The following is a 22,505-nucleotide window of genomic DNA, read 5'->3' on the forward strand; positions in this document are numbered from 1 at the left end:
TTTTGGGTATGATAAAGGTTTGAAAAAGAAGTAGTACTGAACACAGACGATTTCGTGATTCAAAATTCACTCAAAGTAGACTTCACATCTAAATAGGTGCGTGATTAAAAGTAAGTACTTTGGTAACACTACATTTCTATGGCAGTTTTAAAGATCATAAAAAGTCAGAGTAAGTATACCTAAAATGTCTACTTATTATGGAGCACCATGGAACGCCTTGTTTCCTAAAGCCACTTACTCCACTGTGTTTTTTTAAAGAGTGAAAGTCTTAAAATTATTAGCTTAAAAAGACAATTTAGCATGTGCTTTAGAAAAACTAATTTATAATGGTTGAGCCTTCTGGTCTAAGGAGATCCATGTCTGTGGGGTATTGAGAGACAGATTTCTACATCAGGTGGAAGAGTTTATTTGTTATGGCACTTTTCGAATCTTCTCAGTCATTAATGTAATTACAAGAGTAAATAAGAAGATCATTGTATCATTTACAATAGGAAGGACAGCAGTATCTTTACTGATGCTGATGGAATCAAAGATAATTGACCCTACTTGCACTATAATCCCTACTCTTATCGTGTAAATGAGGTGCCTCTAAAAGGACTTTACGTGGGCACTAACTGATTAAGGTTTAAAAAAATGATGATGCATACAAATTAACAGTGATTATCCCAGCCCCTGATCAGTACCTTCGCTTGCTCTGAGGAACTAGGTGAAGGGCTGATTAGTGTCAATTGTACTGTTCACTGGGTGGACAAACAAAACGATCTAAAGAAAGCAGGTGTAGCCTTTCTGAGACACTGGATGGTAGATAAGGCCACTACATGGTCCGTGATATTGAAAACCTTGGCTGAAAAAGACCAAAAACTCCTTTTTCCTGATGTAACTTATAACTGCCATGTCATGAGACTATTTTCTTTATAGCTCAGACGAGTATTAGCACAAACTCCACTATGGCCAGGCAGGTGGTTCAGTGAAATAGGGAAATTGGCAGATTTTAGATCCTGGGACCTAATCGGAATTTCCAAATTGGGCGATCTGCTAGAAGGAGAAGGGGTTGGAGGGAGTTGTTGGGGTGGGGGGAGTTAACTCCTTTCAGTTCCCTGCGGAGATATTATAACCTCACCTCCAAACAGTACGAAAAATATGTGCAATTAAAACATGAATGACAAGCAGAAGGAATAGATACGGCGGATGTTCCTGAATATGGCCCATTGGAGGGGAGGTTACTTGTGGGTGAACTAGAGGAAAAGGCAGTTTCCTATACATACAAATCAATCACCAACAATGCACCTTGCAAAAACTCAAGAGTACACTTGGAATGAGACTTAGACGAGCTACATGATAAGGACTGGGAAGAGGCCAGATGCACCCGTGATAAGTGGCAACCAAGCCACGATTGAGGCTAATGCAGTACAAAAAATTGCACAGAGTCCATTATGATAAGACTCGACTGCATAGGTTGGGGGGGGGCGTAATCACCAACATGCTTGAGGTGCGGAGAGCAGAGGGGTACATTTTTCAATAAGCTTTGGGAGTGCCGAGTCGTTGTCACCTACTGGACTGTTGTGGTAGACGAATTAGCGACAATCCTTGCAGTGTCCCTCCCAAAGGATCCTAAATACATCATACTAGACATCCAAACAGAAGTAGACCTCCCGAGAACCAGACCCCTGTTCTGTAGCTTGGGCCTAGTGGGGGCCAAGCGAGACTTGGTCAAGAAATGGGGGGTGGGGGGAGGGGCGCCAGAATCGTCAACTTTGGAAGAATGGAGAAGGGGCAAGGACAGGTATCTGATTGCTGAAAAAGATACACACCAGGCAAGAGGTTGTAAAAAAGAGTTTAGGATTTGGGGCCCACGGAGGAAGTATTATGGATTTGATGTATGGAAGATGCTTATGAAATCCTGATAGATTGACTATCAGCTTGCCCACTATTATAATGCTGTATGTGCTGGGGATAAGCTCCTATGGCTATGAATGCAACATTAATGCTATGAAGCTGCCCAAGTGTATGCTTGCCTTACGACATGCAGATATGCCTGAGTTATACCTTGGTCCTGCCGTACTGCTACATGTGCCTGTGACCAACCGCCAACGAAAAGTGATGTTATGATTTTTGATTCTTGAAACTGGAATAATAAATAAATAAATATTTTAAGTATAAGGTAATTTCAGAATATGTATATATGAAAGGAGGCTGGACTTCTCATCTCCGCGTTGCAATTTGGTATTCATAGATCTGGTGAAATTGCCGCTTCTGGACTGGGGTGACACATTTCAGAACTAATTTTGTATGTCGATTATGTGCATATTGTAGTCTCAAGATGGAGAATGTCAAGCTTAAAGAACCAGGAATATATAAAGATCATGTAGCAAATAGGAACTGCACTTAGTTGCCGAACTACAGTAAAAGGATACCCAAACAAATTGGGTTCCAGACAGCTCACTGAAGTTTTACCAGAGCTCTCCATTACAAAAATGACTGCTTGTTACCGAACAGTCTTAGAAGTATGGTCAGTATTTCTGAAGGCCACAAACAGATGTGGGATAAAAAATTAAGCATGAGCAAGAAAAGACAAACAACAAGGTGGAGCCTATGGTGTAGCAGCATATGGAGCAAGCTAGAGGGACAAGAGATTCCTTAACTCCTGCAACGGCATTTGGAGATCACTCACCTGTGTTATCCTTCAGTACAATTGTTTTTTGCAAGTCTTCCACTTTTCCCATCAATCTCTGATACTGTTCTTCCGCCACCAGCAAGTCATTGCTGACTGATGCCAAGCTGGCGCTCTTAGCCTCCAAGTTGTTCTGCAGCTCCCCCATTGCCCGTTCCAAGTCCCAGCAGGACTGCTTCAGCGTGCCAACCTCTGAAGTCAGGGAGTCCTGCTTCTGTCGGCTGTTCTGACTATCTTCCATTTGCGCCTGCAGCTTCATGTTCAGTGCCGCCAGCTGGGCCTGCAGCTCAGTCTTCTCTTTGAGGGCCTGAAAGGAAACACAGACAAAAACACCACGGAGACCAACACAGGTTGGTGCATGAAAAGTATCTAATCAGGGCAAAATATATGCCATTAATATTAACATTACTTCGACTCAAAACACAAAAAGATTTTGTACAAAAGCACTAAACAATGTGGGCGATACTTCCTCTTTCTACCAGTTTGAAAGAAAACAAAGCCATAGGTTAGTTAAAGGTGGCAATTAGCAGGATCAATCTTTTGGATTGCCCGCAAGATTACTCTCCGCCCCCATGTGGCCAATGTACTGTGTCTTGTGGTTTGTAGACACCAGCAGATACCACCAAAAGGTTGCAATTGGCAGCAGCTATAGGGAGGAATACATGTGACGAGCTGGTTTTAATGGAGACCATGATGCAGTCACTTCTAACTGAGGTTTCCAGTCTCCGAATAAGCTTTCAATGGATACCGCTTGCAACCTCTTCCTAGTACACATTAAACCGGTTCATGTACTGTATGGAGGATCCTGCTTCCAGGGAGACACACCCACAATCTAGTCAAACGCGCCATAAACCTACTCTGATCCCTCCCACAGATCACATTTATGGGTACAACCACACTGAGAGCATGTGGTCCAAAACACCAAACAGAAGTCTGGAGTACCCCTCACGTCAGACAATATCAGCTGCAGGGTCTGGGGTTAAATACTGCTCCGGTTAATTTCTAACAAGGACACTCAACAATTGGAGAAGGCGTTGAACTAATACACATTCCAGTCCAACACATCAAGGCAATACCACAAGAACAGTTTAAACAAACACCAAGTAAGTTGAAGGTCCACAGCTCTTCTTATACCTCTGTCCCTCAGTCAGTGATTTTTATTTTTAAACTGTTTCATAGCTCGTGATCCACTTGGACCTTCTTACTGGGATTTCAGAACTTTAGCAGTGTATAACATACTCACTATGTTGCCGTCTGATATGGCTGTTTGATCATGAACATATAGGCAGTCAGTAGGTCCACTTGAAGGGCAGTGCTATTAAACACAAATCTGCAACCCCACCAGAGCAGCTCGTCTGAACACATGTACATCTGATGAGTCTGCTTAGGTGACATTACCTCACCTGCCCCACACATCACTGCCAGCTCATATTAAGGCAAAACAATATGAATTATAGCAACAACAAAAATTAGCATCATTAAACACCATGCCCTCACTCCAAGCACAGGCTTCTGCCATTAGATCCTATAAATGTTAATGCTACAGACCTGATTCTGCGGAGGCTGATTTATACTGAGCCCCAAGAACGTTGGCTCGGTTCTTCTAAAGAGCAGTGTTTCCGGATTACCCTAACTACACAACAGTGAGAAACACCATCCAAAACTGTGCAAGTTCGAAGCTTGAGGCCGAGTGCAACTTTAACTAGGAGTGGAAAGTGACAGACCAGTAGTTCAGTGTTTAATGGACCTAGCTAACTCCTAGAGCCTTGGAGTATCGGCTCTCCGGCACGGACACACACAGAAACTGAAAGGCACAAGAATGAAGCTCTGGATGCTGGAGAAGAAGTGAGCTTGATGACAAATTCGAATGGGAGGAGACCCACATGACTCGTTGAATCTACCACGCTTTGCAAGAGGTGATCTCCACTGACCTTTAACTGGGAGCTTACATGACCAAGCAAATTATATTAGTGTTACTAAGGATTATTGGGAAGGGGAATAAGAGGTAGGAGTCAAATCACTTGGTAAAGGTTGCTTAGGGGCTCATCACACTAAAGGATTTAGCTTTGGATGACAACTCCGAGTTACCAACACTTACAAACATGTACAAGCTGTACAAGCACAAGAAAATACACAAGATCTTTTGGCTTGTAAAACAGAACAATGGGAATCACTACATCTATAATTCTAATGCAAGTTACTGATTTCTACTGTGAAAGAATGACATGAGAAGATGGAATCTGGCGACTACCATTATATACTTGGGGCATGAATGTCTGGGAAAATGAGCATCTTCTTGTGGCTTAATCTGTAAATTTACAATGTAAATAGGACAAAGTGAACAATATAATGTGTGCCTAGCGTACTCCCAGCTATATGTGGTACACTATGTTTGCGGTCACATCCTAGTTTCACTACTCCGGTTTCAACCAGACCCTCCACCCAATCACCACATTAAGCGTTTTAGAGCAGCTCATGTTTGAGATTCTCCAGCTACAATTTACATTTTCTGTGCTAATCCTCAGACATAGAGCCAGGTTAGATGAAATGGCTAATATTAAAACAGAAAAAAATAAAAGCAAGACAATGTGTAAATGCCTCGGTGTACCTGGCTGGCTTCTGAGGATAAGGATTCCAGCTGCCCTTCCAGCCTCATCTTCTCCTTGAGGACCTGCAGCAGCTCATCATGAGTCCCTGCAATGGAGCTTTCCATGGACACACTGCAGGAGAGACCGGGACAGATGTGGGCGACAGTATAGGAATGGAATCAGAGAACTTAATGTGGTCAACAATGCAGAAGAGGTTCAAGAGCCTGTTCAGAGCCTTTTTCTGTTAATAAACTAGAGGTAAACCAGTACTTCTGTGCAAACATATACTGTGCAAAATACCTTTTAGCTTTAAGTCACAGGTGGCTTTCTTGAAATGCACAAATCTATGTCAGCTAATTATGCACCTCAATTCCCTCTATAGAGCAACTCAAACTATTCATATGCAGCGTTTAAACACAATGTCACATGACTGAACTTCCATTACTCAAACTTTGCACTTTTATCGTCATACTGAGCCCAAAGGATCTATTGAACCATGTTGGGATTCTTTCTTTGAATGCACATTCGCAGTTCTTTAAGCAGCCACTTAAAAATCTCAACAACCATACTAACAATGTGATCTAATTCCTCACCCTCTTCCTTCCCCAATGGAAGTCTGTATGATGGAAAATCACTTCACCCAATGAGTGTGTCCCAAAATTCTATCATCATACATTTTTGGCTGTTTTTGCAGACTTACAAGGAAAGCAGGACTCTTTTGCAAACTGCAAAGGCTGCAGTTTGGACCTGTAAATTTACAAGTTACTCTCCGCCCACTCACCGGACATTATATTAATAAGAGACAGTGTTCGCTTGCGTCACTTCTTATTTCCTTTACTTGGATCATTCATGATTTGAAGACACAACTAATCTTGCTAAAGCAGCTGTCATCTATCACGGGAGGCAGCAACAAAGGCTACTTGTTCAAATAGTTAATTTCTTATTCAGCAGCAAACGAAAATGTATTTACCACCCGTGATTTAAGAATATGAATTCTGCATAACATACCAACAGCATAACAGGCAGCAGGTACCTCAAAACTGCATATTCACTGCCTAATAAGTAATCACCAAAAGTTATCGACACATTCCTATTCTATGACAGCCATATGACTGAATAATTGGTGAGGTTCTGACATAACAAAGCAACTAAATGTGCTCTAACTGTACCTGCTAGAAATACTGTCCCTTCGGCTTCGCACTTCACCGTTAACTTCTTGCTCCTGGTTCTGATGTTCTGCTGCAGCTGCCTGAAGTACATCATGCAGCAAAGGGAATTGTCCCATGGCATCCTGGGTGATCTCTTGGCCATTCACAGTGTATGCTGCATCCCGCTTGTACTCCATGGCTATAGAAGAACCATATGTGCCTGTGCCAGCAGACACACTGCTGTAGGTTGAGCTGTCACTTTCATTGCCATCTAGCCTCATTCCTGTCTCACTACCATCAATCTCCGAACTGTTGTCCCCAACTAAGGAGGAGCGCTCCAGTCTCTCATCTGCCTCAGATGTAAAGCTGACCTCAGACACAACAGAAGTCATACTTCCACTGTTCTGCTTCATAGATCCAGAAGATGAATCTGCTGACATAAAACTTCCGCTGGAGGCCTCGGCACTTTCTGTTCGGTAGTCTGCAAGTGATCGAATCTTGCTCGATTTGGAAGAACGAGAGCTTTTCTTTTCCTTGGGAGGCACTTGGAGTCCTAGGCTGCCTAGTTTAGGTCCACGTGGGACACTGGTTCGCATGTAGGAGTACTCCTTGGTTAAGGCAACTGTGTTGGCCCGTGGAAGGATTTCCGGGTTGTACATCAATTCCGGGTCCAGAGTGCTTGAAAGACGGTTTTTGGGAGTAGAATGTGTTGACTGAAAGAGATCAGAATTACATAACTTCACACAAAGAGTCTTAGTGAAATAAAACGTTCAAAATACCTGCTACGACTGCATTCACCACTGCCAAAATGTCTTCTTATGATACAACTGCACAGTGTAGCTTCACTATGTATGTTGTGATACAGAGCATATTTTGAGGAGACATGAATGAACAAATGACTGGAACGGAGACACTGCACTAGGCATCCTAACAAATTGAACATGTTTGAAAAGCTATACCTGAATGGCAGAGAAAACAGATTCCTCTTTATAGTGGAAAGAAAATTAGAATGCAGCGTTAGAGGACTCTAAAAGAGGAGGACAGCAGGGCCTTGAATGATTATATATTTCACAATCTTTGATGGTTATGCTTGTTTAGCTCAGCAATGGGCATCAAGACCTGGAATGTTTGGCTCTCTTCAGTGGGTAAGTCCGGGGAACCTCCTGAAGCAGGAGGCCAACTCTAAGGTAAGTGATCTACCTGTTCTAGTCTGGAAAAAGCAATGCAATACGGGGCTGCAACGGATTACATTGTCAGTGACAAGTAGGTCAGTCGGTAGACACTTCACTGCAGATTGACAAGCTAAAACTTACGGAGTATAATAAAGTGTGGAACTTTAACAAATAGAAGGGCATTTTTACCAACAAGCCTATGGAAAAAAATGCCTTTCGAAAGGCAACATGCTCTCATTAAAAAAAAAAAAGAAAAAAAAAAAAGAACAGCACAGCTCTGTGTCTTGTTATTTCCACCTTATCCCTGGAAAACCAGACATTCAGATTCTTACGTCGGTCCTGTGTGTTTTTTGCTTAGTGTTCCTCATTCAAAATGTATCTCCCTGTTTGAACAAACAAGAAACGAACAGCCTACCACAGATCCTGTCCTCTTCCTATTCGACTCCCTGGAACAAAAGAAGTCTTGGACGTATCTGAGAGTTCCACCTATCCTGCCTGAACTTTTAGCTGAGGTGTGCTGGTGCTCTCTATCATCAGAAGCCTGCACAGACATGGCGTTAACACTTCCAAAGCTCGATGGCAGCATGCACCTTTGAAGAACAACCTCAAATGGGAAAACAATTAAAAACAATACAGTTACTGTAAACTGCCATTCACCTAAATTAAAGGTGTACGTTTTCATTGATGTTGGCTCTGAAACATATAAGGAATATGCTACTTACCAGTATGCATCTGTTCTTGGCATGTAGAGCTGCAGAGTCACACACTGAGGATAAGATCGCCATCTGGTGTTGGGCTCGGATGATTGCAGGTTGTTGTTGTCTTCGGAGAAGTCTTTGGTCACGAGGTTGGTGACTCCTCCCCTGGACAACAGTGCGCATGGGCATCCACTCCATCGGCAGATTGTTTTTCGCCATGATGGGAAAAGATGGAGTATATAGAAAAGAAAGAAAGGATGTCCATGTGTAATGTCTAAGTAAGACGGATGCTGGAACAGATACAGGTCCCGGGGAGGCGGGCGGGCGTGTGTGACTCTGCAGCTCTACATGCCAAGAACAGATGCATACTGGTAAGTAGCATATTCCGTTCGAGGCATATGAGCTGCAGATCACACACTGAGGATAGATTATACAGCAGTGCTCCCCTTAGCGGTGGTCGCCTGTATCCGTTGCAGCAGTTTGAAATAAAGTTTTTAGGACAGCCTGGCCCACGGAGGCCTGTTGTTTGGCCTGCACGTCAACACAATAGTGTTTAGTGAAGGTATGCGTGGTAGACCATGTGGCTGCCTTGCAAATGTCTTCTAAGGGAATATTGCCTAAGAAGGCCATAGAAGCCCCTATTTTACGCGTGGAGTGCGCCCTAGGGGGAACTGTGAGTGTACGTTTAGCCTTGAGGTAGCATATTTGGATGCATTTAACTATCCACCTGGCTATTCCTGATTTGGAGATCGGGTTGCCTTTGTGTGGTGGCGCGAAAGCAACAAAGAGTTGTTTTGTCTTTCGAAAAGGTTTTGTTCTGTCGATGTAATAAAGCAATGCTCTTTTAACATCTAAGGTATGTAGGGCCCTTTCAGCTACCGAGTCTGGATTTGGGAAAAAGACCGGTAGTTCTACTGATTGGTTAAGGTGGAAAGGGGAAATCACTTTTGGAAGAAATTTAGGGTTTGTCCTAAGAACCACTTTGTTACGGTGTAGTTGTAAGAAAGGTTCTTCAAGTGTAAGGGCTTGTATTTCACTTACTCTGCGCAGGGAAGTGATTGCGATAAGGAAGGCTACCTTCCATGTTAGGAATTGCAATTCACATTTGTGCATAGGTTCAAATGGGGGGCCCATGAGTCTTGTTAGAACCACATTGAGATTCCACACTGGGGCAGGTGGCAATCTTGGGGGAAGAATCCTTTTGAGACCTTCCATAAACGCTTTGATGGCTGGTACCTTAAAAAGGGACAGGTGTTGCCTATTTTGCAAGTAGGCTGCCAAGGCTGCTAGGTGTAATCGTATAGAGGAATACGCTAGATTGCATCTTTGCAAGTGTAGTAGATAGCAAATGATGTTTTGGATGGAAGCATCCAATGGATGTATGTCATTATTAGCGCAGTAGATGGCAAATCGTTTCCATTTAGCGGCATAACACGCTCTAGTAGTAGGGCGTCTGGCTTCTTTTATGATATTCATACAGTCTGGAGGGAGATTGAGGTAACCGAACTCTAAGACCTCAGGAGCCAGATCGCTAGGTTCAGTGTTTGAGGATCTGGGTGTCTGATTTCTCCATGGTTCTGGGTTAACAGATCCGGGGAGAGGTGTAGCTTTTGATGTGGAACTAAAGATAGTTCCAGAAGTGTGGTGAACCATGGTTGACGTGCCCAAGTGGGAGCCACTAGTATTAGTGTTAGTGACTGTTGTTTCAGTTTGCGTACCACAAATGGAACTAGTGGGAGAGGCGGAAAGGCGTACGCAAATCTGCCTGACCAGTTCATCCATAGGGCATTGCCCTTCGACTGTGGGTGTGGAAACCTGGCGGCGAAGGTTGGGCATTTTGTGTTTTCGGGAGTGGCGAACAGGTCTATGTCTGGTTGTCCCCACTTTTGGAAGAAGGGGAGTAGAACCTTGGGGTGTAGTTCCCATTCGTGGATCTGTTGTGTGTGGCGACTTAGGAGGTCGGCCACTTGGTTGTGGATCCCTGGGAGATGTTCTGCTAACAGGTAGATGTTTTGGGGAATTGCCCATCTCCAGATTTGCTGTGCCAGTTGGGACAGTTGGAGAGAGTGTGTCCCTCCCTGTTTCTGTATATAATACATTGTCGTCATGTTGTCTGTGCGTATGAGGACAGTTTTGTTCTTTAGGTGAATTTGAAAGGATTTTAGTGCTAGGAACACTGCTAAGAGTTCCAGGTGGTTGATGTGGAGCAGTTTTTGTTGACTGGTCCATCTGCCCTGAGTGGTATGGTGAAGGAGGTGGGCTCCCCACCCCGTGAGAGATGCGTCTGTAGTTAGCACAACTTGTGGAAGAGGCTCTAAGAACGGTCTCCCTTTGGACAGGTTGATGGTGTTCCACCATTTCAGTGATCGAAGTGAGCGACTGTCCACCAACACCAGATCGGTAAGTTGTCCGTGAGCTTGGTTCCACTGTTGTGCTAAGCATTCTTGTAAGGGACGCATTTGAAGTCGTGCGTGTGGGACTATGGAGATGCACGACGCCATCATGCCTAGGAGCTGCATGAACACTCTTGCTGGAAGAGATGGATGAGTTTGAAATTGAGAGATGAGATTTTGTATACTGGCTATCCTGGCTGTGCTGGGATAGGCAATGGCTTTGGATGTATCTATGGTTGCTCCTAGATACTGATGTAAGTGGGAAGGTTGTAGGTGGGATTTGGGGTAGTTGATAGTGAATCCCAAATCGTGGAGAGTTTGAATCGTGCGATGAGTGTGGAGAACGCATTTTTGGTATGTATTGGCTTTTATGAGCCAATCGTCCAGATAGGGGAAGACATGGATCTGTTGTCTTCTGAGATGCGCTGCCACGACTGCTAGGCACTTGGTGAACACTCTGGGTGCTGTTGTTACTCCGAATGGGAGAACTGTAAATTGATAGTGTTGCCCATCTACCACAAATCGTAGATATTTTCTGTGAGCGGGATGCATAGGGATGTGAAAGTATGCGTCCTTGAGGTCCAATGTGGCGAGGAAGTCTCCCTGTTGTAAAAGTGGGAGGACTTGTTGGAGAGTGGTCATGTGAAAATGATCCGAATGTATATACTGGTTTAGTAGTCTGAGATCCAGTATGGGCCGTAGTGTTTTGTCCTTTTTGGGAATGAGGAAGTATAGAGAATATACCCCTTTTCCCTGATGTTGAAGGGGGACTGGTTCTATCGCATGTTTTTGTAACAGGGATTGAACTTCTTGTTTGAGGAGAGAGAGATGATGCGAGGACATTGGACGTTGTTTGGGCGGTATGTTTGGGGGGGATTGTATGAGTTCGAGGCAGTAGCCAGACTGGATAATTTGTCTTACCCACCTGTCTGTGGTGATGGAAGTCCAGACAGGCAGGAATTGTTGGAGTCGCCCCCCGACCGGAGTGGAATGGTCTGGGGGGAGTGGTGGCAAGTCACTGTTTGGTGGCTGGTGAGGTGCGGGTGTTGTTGTTGTTGCCCCGTCCTCGACCTTTGTTATTGTTTCCCCTATAACCTCCCCGGAAGTAACCTCTGTTAGGGGATGTTTGTCCAGAATTTTTAAAGGTGGACGTGGTCTCAGTTGATGTGTTTTTGGAGCCTCCTCTATAAAAGGAGCGACGAAAGGAACCCCGGTTTTGATGAGACTGCAGTGCTCCCATAGACTTGGCAGTTTCATTATCCTTTTTCATTTTTTCTAATGCAGTATCCACTGCAGGGCCAAATAGCTGCTCTTGGTTGAAAGGTTGAGCTAGAATTGCGGTTTGAACCTCCGGTTTAAAACCGGAAATACGGAGCCAGGCATGTCGTCTGAGTAAGACGCCAGTATTGACCGCTCTAGAAGCAGTGTCTGCTGCATCTAAGGCGCATTTAATGGAGGCATTAGATATTAATTTGCCTTCTTGGATGAGGTCAGAGGCCTGGGACTTAAAAGGTTCAGGCAGATGTTGCATAAGGTCCTCAAGTTGGTCATAATGCGCTCTATCATACCTGGCTAACAGGGCCTGGGTATTCGCAATACGCCAATGGTTAGCCGCCTGCGCGGCGACCCGTTTGCCCGAGGCTTCTAAAAGCTTAGACTCCTTGTCTGGGGGAGGCGTTTCTCCAGTTGTCTGTGAGTTAGCGCGCTTCCTGGCATTTGATACGACTAGGGAGTCTAAAGGGAGCTGGGCCTTAATGTATGCAGGGTCTTGCGGGGCTGGTCGGTACTTTTTTTCGATGCGTGGGTTGAGAACCCTAGCTCGAACAGGGTCTTTAAAGACTTCAGTAGCATGCTTTATGACCCCTTTGATCATGGGCAGTATGTGAACAGTCTTTTGTGACTGCTCAAAGGTATCAAGGAGGAAGTCCTCTTCAATGGCGTCTGTGTGCATAGTAACGCCGTGGAATGTTGCTGCCCTATTTATAAGTTGGCCGTACCCTAGGTGGTCATCAGGAGGGGAGGGCTTGGAAGGGTAGGTAGTGGGGTCAGGCATGTCAGGTATAGGATAAGACCAGTCATCCATGGGTGCTGGGTCTGGGAACGTAAAAGGGTCGTTTGGGTCAACAGGATCATCAAATAAATCAGGGTCCGCCCCTCCCCCTAAGTCATCATTATCATCCTGTGGAGGAGGTGAATGATAGAGAGATGGTAAAGGTAAAGGAGAATCAGGAGGAGGGGGGGGGACGGGTTAGGAGGTAAAACAGGAGAGGAAGGACGAAGTGGTGAAGTAGCACAGTCCTTTTTCCGTATGGGAGCTGGGGGAGGTGTAGTGTCCAGCTTCCGCTTTTTATATGGGATGGCAGTCACATGTCCCGTTTTAGGATTGATATAGATCCGCTTCTGAGTAGGATCTGGTCGAAAAAGATCATCTGGCTCCGAAGGTGGTGTCTGTGACGTCCGCTTCGGGTCTTTATGAGCTTGTTTCGGCGGGGACGCAGTTTTCGGCTCCGATGATTTTTTCGGTGTCGACTGATTTTTCGGTGTCGACTGATTTTTCGGTGCCGACTGAGGTTTCGGTGCCGACTGAGGTTTCGGTGCCGACTGAGGTTTCGGTGCCGACTGAGGTTTCGGTGCCGACTGAGGTTTCGGTGCCGACTGAGGTTTTGGTGCCGACTGAGGTTTCGGTGCCGATGGACTTTCAGGCATCGATGTTGAAGAACGTTTCGGTGCCGGTGGAGACTTCGGTGCCGAGGAACGTTTCTGTGCCGAAGGAGATTTCGGTCTTTGAGCCTGTTTCGGTGCCGACAATGGGTGTTTGGGTGCCGAGGGTGTTAAAGGCACAATTAGGTGAGGTTTGCTCGAGCCCGAGCCACCCACAGGCTTAGTTGTCTTCGGAGCCGGGCCCGAGGGCGGGGCTTCTGAAGAGGATTTCCGGTCGCGACTGGGCCCAACTGGCGGAGTCTTGACCAATGCTTTTTTGGATGGGGCAGGGGCAGGGGGGGTGGTACTCACACGCTGCCCTGGAGTGATGAGGTCATCGGAATCGTCGGCTTCGGACACGATCTCGAGATCTTCGGTGTCGTCTTCGGGAACATCTTGAGCAAAGATGTCCTCCGGTTCTGGAGCTGGTTTGGCCATAATATGGCGTCGAGCTCTTCGGTCCCGGAGGGTCTTCTTCGAACGGAAAGCGGAACAAGCTGGACAGGTGGACTCGTTGTGTTCCGGCGACAGGCAGAGGTTGCAGACCTCGTGGTGGTCACTGTGGGGGAACTTCGCTCCACACTGGGGGCATTTTTTGAAGGGTGTCCTGTCCATCAGCCGCTTCCGGAACCGGTCCGAGTTGATGTCGACGTCGATGAAATGAAGATTAAAGAGTTAAATTGATTGCTGGAAGTTTTCTGCTGGAGCGGAAAAAAGTTCATCCGAACCCAATGGCGGAAAAAAACAATCTGCCGATGGAGTGGATGCCCATGCGCACTGTTGTCCAGGGGAGGAGTCACCAACCTCGTGACCAAAGACTTCTCCGAAGACAACAACAACCTGCAATCATCCGAGCCCAACACCAGATGGCGATCTTATCCTCAGTGTGTGATCTGCAGCTCATATGCCTCGAACACTTATTTCATCAAAGGATCATGAAGTTGGGGATAACGAGTCGCGCAATTAGCACTGAAAAGATATGTAAGCTGCTAAGGCTTTAAACTGGATAACAACTTGGTAGAGTTCACTTGTTTAACAGCACAATGGGCCTTACTCGCTCCTGATGTCTCTGTACCCTGTACTGTTTGAGCTGCTCTTCCAAGCGACGTCGGGCCTGCAGTCGGATCTGCTCCTCTCTCTCGAGTGGCAAAGGGTCATCAGTGGAGCCTGCAGGAGTCAAAAGCAAAATTAAACATGGCGTTCACGATGTACATTAAAAATACTGCAAAAAACAAAAACTGGCCTATACCTGCTACAGAGGGAGTCCACTTTCTGCATCAAAATCATCGCTCTTTGCCATGCTTACGCCTCCCACCCGCCCCCACCGCCCCAGGTGCCTTTTAAAGTCAATCAACACAGATACAGATGGCAGGAGTGCAAGTGATCAGCAGAAAGCTAAGAACCAAGTTCTAGACACAGCCCAGAGAATGCAAAGAAAGAATCGAGCAGTCCTTAAATAAGTTACCTTGCAAGGAATCTTGGAAGCCTGTCAGTACTTGTGGGAACATTTTGTCCTATGCAATCAAAGTTGTGTGATTATTGACCTTCGTGTAGTTTGTAGAACTCACCCATTGTCTATGCCAAAGCATAGTGTTTCCCTGCACTTGGAACTGATGCAGATAACTCATGAGCATTCCTCAAGAGCAACTCAACACTCGCAAAGTAAAGATGCACCAAATTACACTACTGTACAAAATGGTCTAAAACTAGGAGCACCGGAAACGCCTTGTGAAAGTCCTCATTTTCGTCATAGTTTGAGAAAGGACTCCTACACCCCTCCCTTTTTCACCCCCAAAACAAGTGACCAGATACTTGGACTGGGATTTAACTTGGGGTAATGGTGCAGGAGTACTGCACCATTCAATCTCGCCTTCATGTGTACCCTACGTACAGCATCTGGAGAAATCTTTGCACAACATAGCACAATCAATCACCACTGTGAAAGCAGAGCACATAAATGTACAGAGTTAGATAACTCGGATAAGCCCTCACTATTTTGGAGTACTCCCGATGATGATCCGGTACAAGACTGGGGATGTAACGGACTCCGTGAAATCAATACTTTCACAGCAAACGTTCTGCGATATTCCCACGATGATGTCAATAGGAATTTATAAACAATTGCAGTCCGCAACTTGTAAGTATCTGAACAACAGTAACACCCAGTGTTATCAGAGACACTATTGTGAACACAAAATAGGACAGCATCTCTGACTAGTCACTCATACGCCCCACTATAGAGGGGAAAGACATCTGTTTGACAACTATATACAATGGAAAAGTGGGTGGCCACCACTGTGGTTTTTTGATGAAATCAGCTATTTGGAGCAAACGGAGGAGGGGCACTAACTGCTAAATTATTCCTCCCCGGCAACACCAGCAAAAATCTGGGACACCAGTCTGACACATCATGAAAACATGCATGTGCATTAATCATGTAAGGCAGTGGTACAAGAAGTGACAGGGCACCCCAGTGTCTTTATAACATCTGCATAGCCAAAACTGTCAAGAGGCCAACAGAGAAAAGACCGGGAGAATCTGAACTCCCCGATGTCATCAAGCTGTCAGGACATAAGAAACTGAAAAGTGCAGGTCGCTCTTTCTGGCACCCAGAACAAACCGAGTCCTCCTTAGATCGTTGTGTTGTTTTTGCTTGCGGTGTAAAATATGTAGTGAAAGTACATTAAAATAAAGAGAACCTCATATACTTAAGCGAACACTAATCACAACCAAGGTTGACAACTCTTTACTAACATTAAATTATAGTAACTTAAAAATAAGGAATAAGGGACACTCGACCCTAAAGCTAACGCTAACTCTAGATGTATTAAAGAATTAATACAATTTTAATAAATTACATTAAGAAAATACAATCAAATTAACCTTTAGGTAAGGTAAAGGTGCCTAATTTAATAGCAAAGAAGGTGATAGTATTGTTGAGGTAAACTTCAAACAGTATAAATCAGATGAGGTAACGGGGTGACCTTTTGCCTTTAAACCCCTCTACAGATTATGAGTGTCAGAGCTTACCGTGGATGTGTGGTATCTCTTCTGACCTGAAAGGACGCAAGGAGGGTTTCGGCTTCATGATTACTACTGGGAGAAACTCGGTTTTAAGACATGGAGATTTTAATTTTAGATAAGAAGGGACTTGTGCCTGGTGAACAATTACCATTCCTCCTCCTTCCCGCTTGGGCGGGGCACCAGGCAGGGGTGCCCGCTGTCGCCCCTGCTATTTGCTATGGTCCTGGAGCCATTGGCAGTTTGGATAAGGGGGGACCCTGAGATAAGAGGTATGAAGTGGACGGCGGAACACGAAGACCGTGTGTCGTTGTATGCCAACGACATCTTACTGTACCTCGCCTCCCCTGCTCGCTCGCTTCGGCGGGTTCTCCACATCTTCCATATTTTCGGGGCGCATTCGGGGTACCAAATAAACTGGTCAAAGTCCCAGATGTACCCCCTCTGGGGTGAGCCTCCCCTGAGTCACCGAGGATACGCCACCACGGTGGCCAGCCAGGGCTTCCTCTACTTGGGTAGATTTATCACCAAGGACGTGGCGTTGTTCTTTGACAGGAATCTACAGGGGGTGGTGCGGCGGTTCAGGGCGGATGTGGCACATTGGAAGACCCTCCCGCTCACATTATTGGGGAAGGCGTCCCTATACAAGATGCTCGCGTTGCCCCGCTTCTTGTATGCGTTACAGAATACGCCAAATCCGGTTCCCAATTCGTACTTCTCACAGATCGAAGGCGTGGTTCGAGACTTGCTATGGGACAGCGGCTCACCCCGTATTGCCATGGCTAAATTAACTATGGGATGGTACGATGGGGGAATTGGTCTGCCGGATCTGCGCCGGTATTACCAGGCCTCGCAATTGACGGCCATCAATAGCTGGGTGTTTGGGAGGCATGATGACCCGAGCTTCCGTACAGACCACTGGCTGTTAGGAAAAGGGGGGTATAATAGGGCCCTTTACACCAATTACAAGAAGCTGGAATTGACTGGCCCAACGGCGCGGACGGTGGAGGTATGGCACGGGGTACAGAATCAGATGGGATGGAAGGGTCGCCTGACAAAGGCGACCCCACTGTGGGAACCAGACATACTGGGGAGGCTCAGTACCTATGCAGGATTCGACAAATAGGAATTAATCGGAATCTCTAGAGTGAGTGATATGTGGGTGAAAGGGAGAATGGCGACTTTCCCAGAGCTTCAGGCCAAGTACCAATTGGCCCCAACAGAGAGATTCCGGTACCTTCAGATCAGCCATGCCATAGATGCTGCTCGACCTAAGGACGCACCTCACCCAGACTCCTCTCCCCTGGAAGACCGGCTCATGCTGGACCCAATGATCCGCAAGGCCATATCACTCACATAACTGACTAATAACAGAGGTGACCCGATGATCAAGCTCAGAGTGGCCTGGGAAGCTGATCTTGGAGACCTGCCCGACGAGGACTGTCGTGAGGCACTCGCCTCGCCTAGAGAAGTGGCGATCCCGATGCGTCTTAGGCTGGTACAGCTGAAAGTCCTGCATAGGGTATATTTTGACACCATATTGTTGCATAAACTGCAGAGGCGTCCAGACCCGCTATGCCTCCGACGGTGTGCGCTGCTCGGAACATTCTTCCACATCCTATGGGACTGCCCCAAAATACAGGAATTCTGGGTTAAGGTCACCAGACAAATGGCGAGGGCGTGTGGGAAGACCATACGGCCGACACCAGCTCTGTGTCTGCTCAACATCTGGGTAGACACGGACCTTACGCGAACTGAGCAGGAGTGGGCCTCTGGGGGCTGGGGTTTAGCCAAAAGAAATCTGGCGCAGCGGTGGGGAGTAAGCTCCACGCCGAAAATGGTGGATTGGGCTAAGGATATGGATCATGCCATGCTGGCTGAAAAAACGGTATTTCGAGAGAGGGGGTGCCCGCGGAAGTGGGATCACAAGTGGGGAAACTGGTATAAATAGAGGGAACATCTGTATCTCTCCGGTGATTGAACTCAGGAAGGAGAGACACATACTACTGGGAAGGGCGGCACAAGAACAATAAACATAGATGATGGAGCGAAGGTTATATCTGAGGGGGGACACAAGTTCATGATACATAGTGGGACGGGCTCGGTGGGTCGATGGGACATTGGGGTCTCCTACCCAGGGGAAGGGCAGGTTACTAGGATCAGTGGGGGCTGTCTGCGGATCGGGGGGTCGTTGAGGTATTGATGTGTAATATGTGTAGGTGGACTGAAAGACTGATAAGGGGTAACGATTTGGACATCTTCATACTGTCATTGCAACTGTCTCTACTGCGGTCTTGTTTAATAATAAAAAGTGTTTTTAAAAAAAAAAAAAAAAAGGGACTTGTGGCACAGGGAGAAAAAGAAAGTACAGTAGTAAATTTTTAAGCCAAGAGCTCCCCTATGCTAAGAAGCAGTTTGTGGGGGGAGGGGGGGGTCACAGTTTTAAGATCAATCCTGAAGACACAATTATCTTGACAACTTGGACTTTTATAGCAATGGTAACAAGTTATTCACACTCATATGCCCTTTTTTCTTGCACAGGTTTCAGATACAATTCAAAAGTGATTTTAGCCTATCAAGGCCATTAAGGCTCTGGGGCAATTTTTTTAATGGAATCAGCTGGCGCTACAGGTACTGTACCATCAACGGCTGGCATGGGACGGCACTTTTTTAAATGCTGATTCAGAGGTTGGAAACTTCTCACTGTAGACCAGCCACATTATGTACACAGACTAGTCTTTCAACCATGCTAATGATTCATTCGAAGGCAAAATTAGAGCTGTGTCTGTGAGCAAAACTACCTAGTTATTCCCTCACCTTTTTTTTAGGTTTCAGGTCACTAACATTTTGCACCCAAAGCAGGGCAATTAGTATACCATACAAAAAAAAACACAAGAAAACGGCACTACAGACAAAATTAAATCAAGAGAGGCCACCCAGAAAAAGCAGGAATTACATACCCCACTAATAAAAGACAGTTTATACGATTCACAAAAATCTACCCCAAAAAAGGCCGAAAATCGCCTGTTGGTTTTTCACTTATGTTTGGAGTAGATCTCCAGTTTTTGGGCTTCATTAAGAATGCCAGAAATACTTCAGGAAATCCAGAAGGGTTGAAAATTCCAACAACTAGGTGGAATTTCCTGCTATAAGGGGATATTTACTCAAGCATGTGCAAATCATACAGAAATGTGCATCTGCACATTTAACTTTTCTTCCTGCCAACTTTCTTTTGGGAGAAAGTCCTTTTTCTAATATTGAGTGAAATGTGTAGGGGGTTCTCGATTACGTTTCTACTCTGGAAAGTCACATACCCCACCTTTAAGAGTAGTAGTATTACATGAACTTCCAGGGTGGTAAACCACCTCCATAATGTCTGTGTACACCAACAAACAGATTTGAGAGTGTTGGCAGCATTTCTGAATACAAGACTTAGTGAGTGCAAGTCCTCAGCCGATAAGAGACTGCTATGAAGGGTCCCGGCCTGTTTCACACCATAAACGCTTTTGCGTGCTCTTACTTCCTCTGTTCCAGTGCTTGCACATGCCCTGTACTCCTATACGTGCAGCAAGCAGTCTTTAGGTTATACTTCAGTTCTCTCTGCCTCACAAACCAAAATCACACTCTCCCGTCAATTAAAAACAAAAAAAGCTTGCGGTGTACAGTGGACGAATGTGGATATGTTCTTATTGTATCCTCCTTCTACCTCACAATGTCTGTTCAGTTCACCCTTGTGCTTTTATAAAGTGCACTCTATAAACCCAACAGTCTTGAGGAACCTCTTGCACAAAAGACTTACGGTTCCAGGTGCCAGCATTGATTTGGTGACAAGCCTCTTGCCCATTTGGCCTTTTCAAAGTGGCATCCAAGAAGAGATACAAAAGCGTAACTCAGTCTTCACCAATGATCTGTAGTAACAAGAAATGTCCCTTTCCATGCAATTTTCTAAAGCTTTCCACATGACATTTAGCCTGGTTATGCTCCAGTCACATCTACCTCTACCAGAGAGGTGGTCCGGTATACAGAGTCCTATATGCTTGATATTTTGTGGCTTCAAAATCCACTCTACATCACGCACTACTCACCTAGGCTTCTGCACCTTCAAGTTTGGAACTGAAATGCTTTTCTCAGCCTCTATAGGGAAACCCACTTTGTTTTTTGAGGGCGTATAAGAATACAACTCTAGCCATGGATTACAATCCTTGTACATCTGCTAATTTTTTACATGCAAAAGCTTTTTTGGTTGATGTTAGTTACGTGCCAGGCAAACAATGTTAAAGTAAATAAAGGCAGAGGAAAGTTTAGCCCAAACTTGGAACAGTCTGCACAGAAGAGGAAACTGAAAGAATAAGCAAAAAACAAAAACGTGGGGCTGGCCAGGAACAGATGCTTACACAATGTTGTCTCTTGCATATGGAGGCTTAGTTTGAGGGACTGCAAAGCTTCTTTTCTAAGAACTACACCCTCAGTGCTAGGCCCCTGAGACGCCACTAGGTTGTCATGGAAACCAGGCACACCTGGAGGGGTCTCTTGGTTGGGCAGACTGCCAGTAGGGTCTTGATGGTGAGCAATGGGTCCATTCTGGCAGGCATCTCCTTGGTCTCTGGTGTCGGTGCTTGGCTTGTGGTGCGGCACTTCAGTCACCTGAATACTGGTACCTGAAAAAAGACACAAATGTGTTTGGTCTGCAAGAGAATTATCCAAGCACACGTTCAGAATTCACTCTAATCATAGATAAAGGCAGGCCTTTCGTGGGCAGTAAAAAATAAAGAAGTGGGTGGACCCAAATTTATGTAATAAGTAGTCGGGGAAGCCTGAAATTTGTGAACAATCTGCATATACCCTCCACTGAGACTTTAGGGTGAGGCAGGGAACATTGTTGGAAGACACCCCTGAGGTGGTACACATGCCTGGAGGTGAGTTTAAAGATGCCAGGGCATCAAAAAGGGCAGTTTAGGCAATGAGGTACAGAGGAGTCCTGGTCTAGGGAATCAGCGCCATTTCCAGCAGCTTTGGCCTTTGAGATGTTTGAAGCCAAGGGCAGGATAGGGATTATTTATATTCATTTTCCTTTGCTGAGCACAATACATTTTATGTTTAGATTACACTCCCATACATTGCACTGGAGTGTTACCTATCCTAGGAGAGAACTATTTGGATAGAAGGATGTCAGACCACTAACAACTAATGAAGGTGGAAGATATGGAGACTAGCGGAAAGGAGAGACATGGAAGCAGTGTGCTGATGGGTGTTGAAAGACTGGGAAACAGTGGACTCAGTCGGTTACAGAATAGTTTTTTTCTAACAAAGTCCAACTTAACACAAAAGGCTCAGAATGGTAAAGAAGGTGGCTTTTTTTTAAATTTTATTTATGCATTTTCAAAAGTAAAGAACAACATACAGTTATCCAGATTAGAGCATTGGCATAGCATGGCCAGATCAGAGTAACCCATCATATAGATCTCGGTGTTACAAAATACAATAGTACAGATATACACAGACAGTTATTTGAAAGTGCATTATGCATCCTCAGCAATCGTACAAAGCATACTGGGCATCAAATGTCAGTTATCGAAAGTAGATAAGACGTGAGTGGCTCCCAGATATTTTGGGGCTTGGACTTTGTAGGCAATTCCTCCGCATAACAAGTGAGCTGGTCCCGACAGTAAGCCAGGTCCTGTAACCATAGTTTGGTGGTAGGGACCGGCCTGCCTCCCCAGCAAATGGAGACCCTGCGCTTCGCCAGCAACAGAGATATAGACACAAACTTCCTAGTAGATGCCTTGACCTTAGAGACGATACCCAACAGGCATACTTGTGGGCTACACTCAACCGGTTCCTCTACCATCAAGCATAAAATGCGTGTGACTGAGCGCCAATAGTCATGCACTTTAGGGCAGTCCCAAGCTAGATGACAGAAATTAGCACCAGGTGCACCACAACGTTTACAATTGTCACTGTCACTGTCCCGCAATCCATATTTATGAAGTTGAGTGGGAGTGTAGTAAAGCTGATGCAGATATTTAAAGTGCACCAATCGTTAATTGCAATTCGCCGTCAGCTGACCCGTTAAGCAGCAACTAGCGAACCAATCAGCTTCAGATAGCGGTGTGG

The 22,505-nt window shown here is 45.5% G+C and overlaps 1 protein-coding gene across 2 annotated transcripts in view; it reads right to left on the reverse strand.

The window, feature by feature from the left end:
- Nucleotides 1-22,505, reverse strand: part of GOLGA3 (golgin A3) — a 163,872-nt gene that overhangs the window by 89,392 nt on the left and 51,975 nt on the right. Inside the window, exons 3-7 of one of the 2 annotated variants that reach the window (XM_085636240.1) lie at nt 20,909-21,049; nt 14,425-14,537; nt 6,429-7,120; nt 5,280-5,391; nt 2,672-2,978 (exon numbers count right to left, since the gene is read on the reverse strand). In XM_085636240.1, coding sequence (XP_085492366.1) covers nt 2,672-2,978; nt 5,280-5,391; nt 6,429-7,120; nt 14,425-14,537; nt 20,909-21,049 — 1,365 coding nt within the window. Of the gene's footprint in view, nt 1-2,671; nt 2,979-5,279; nt 5,392-6,428; nt 7,121-14,424; nt 14,538-20,785; nt 21,050-22,505 lie in introns of both variants that reach the window. The other variant, XM_085636239.1, reaches the window with a different exon arrangement.

Source organism: Triturus cristatus, chromosome 11, assembly GCF_964204655.1.
Source record: "Triturus cristatus chromosome 11, aTriCri1.1, whole genome shotgun sequence".
Classification (NCBI taxonomy): Eukaryota; Metazoa; Chordata; class Amphibia; order Caudata; family Salamandridae; genus Triturus; species Triturus cristatus.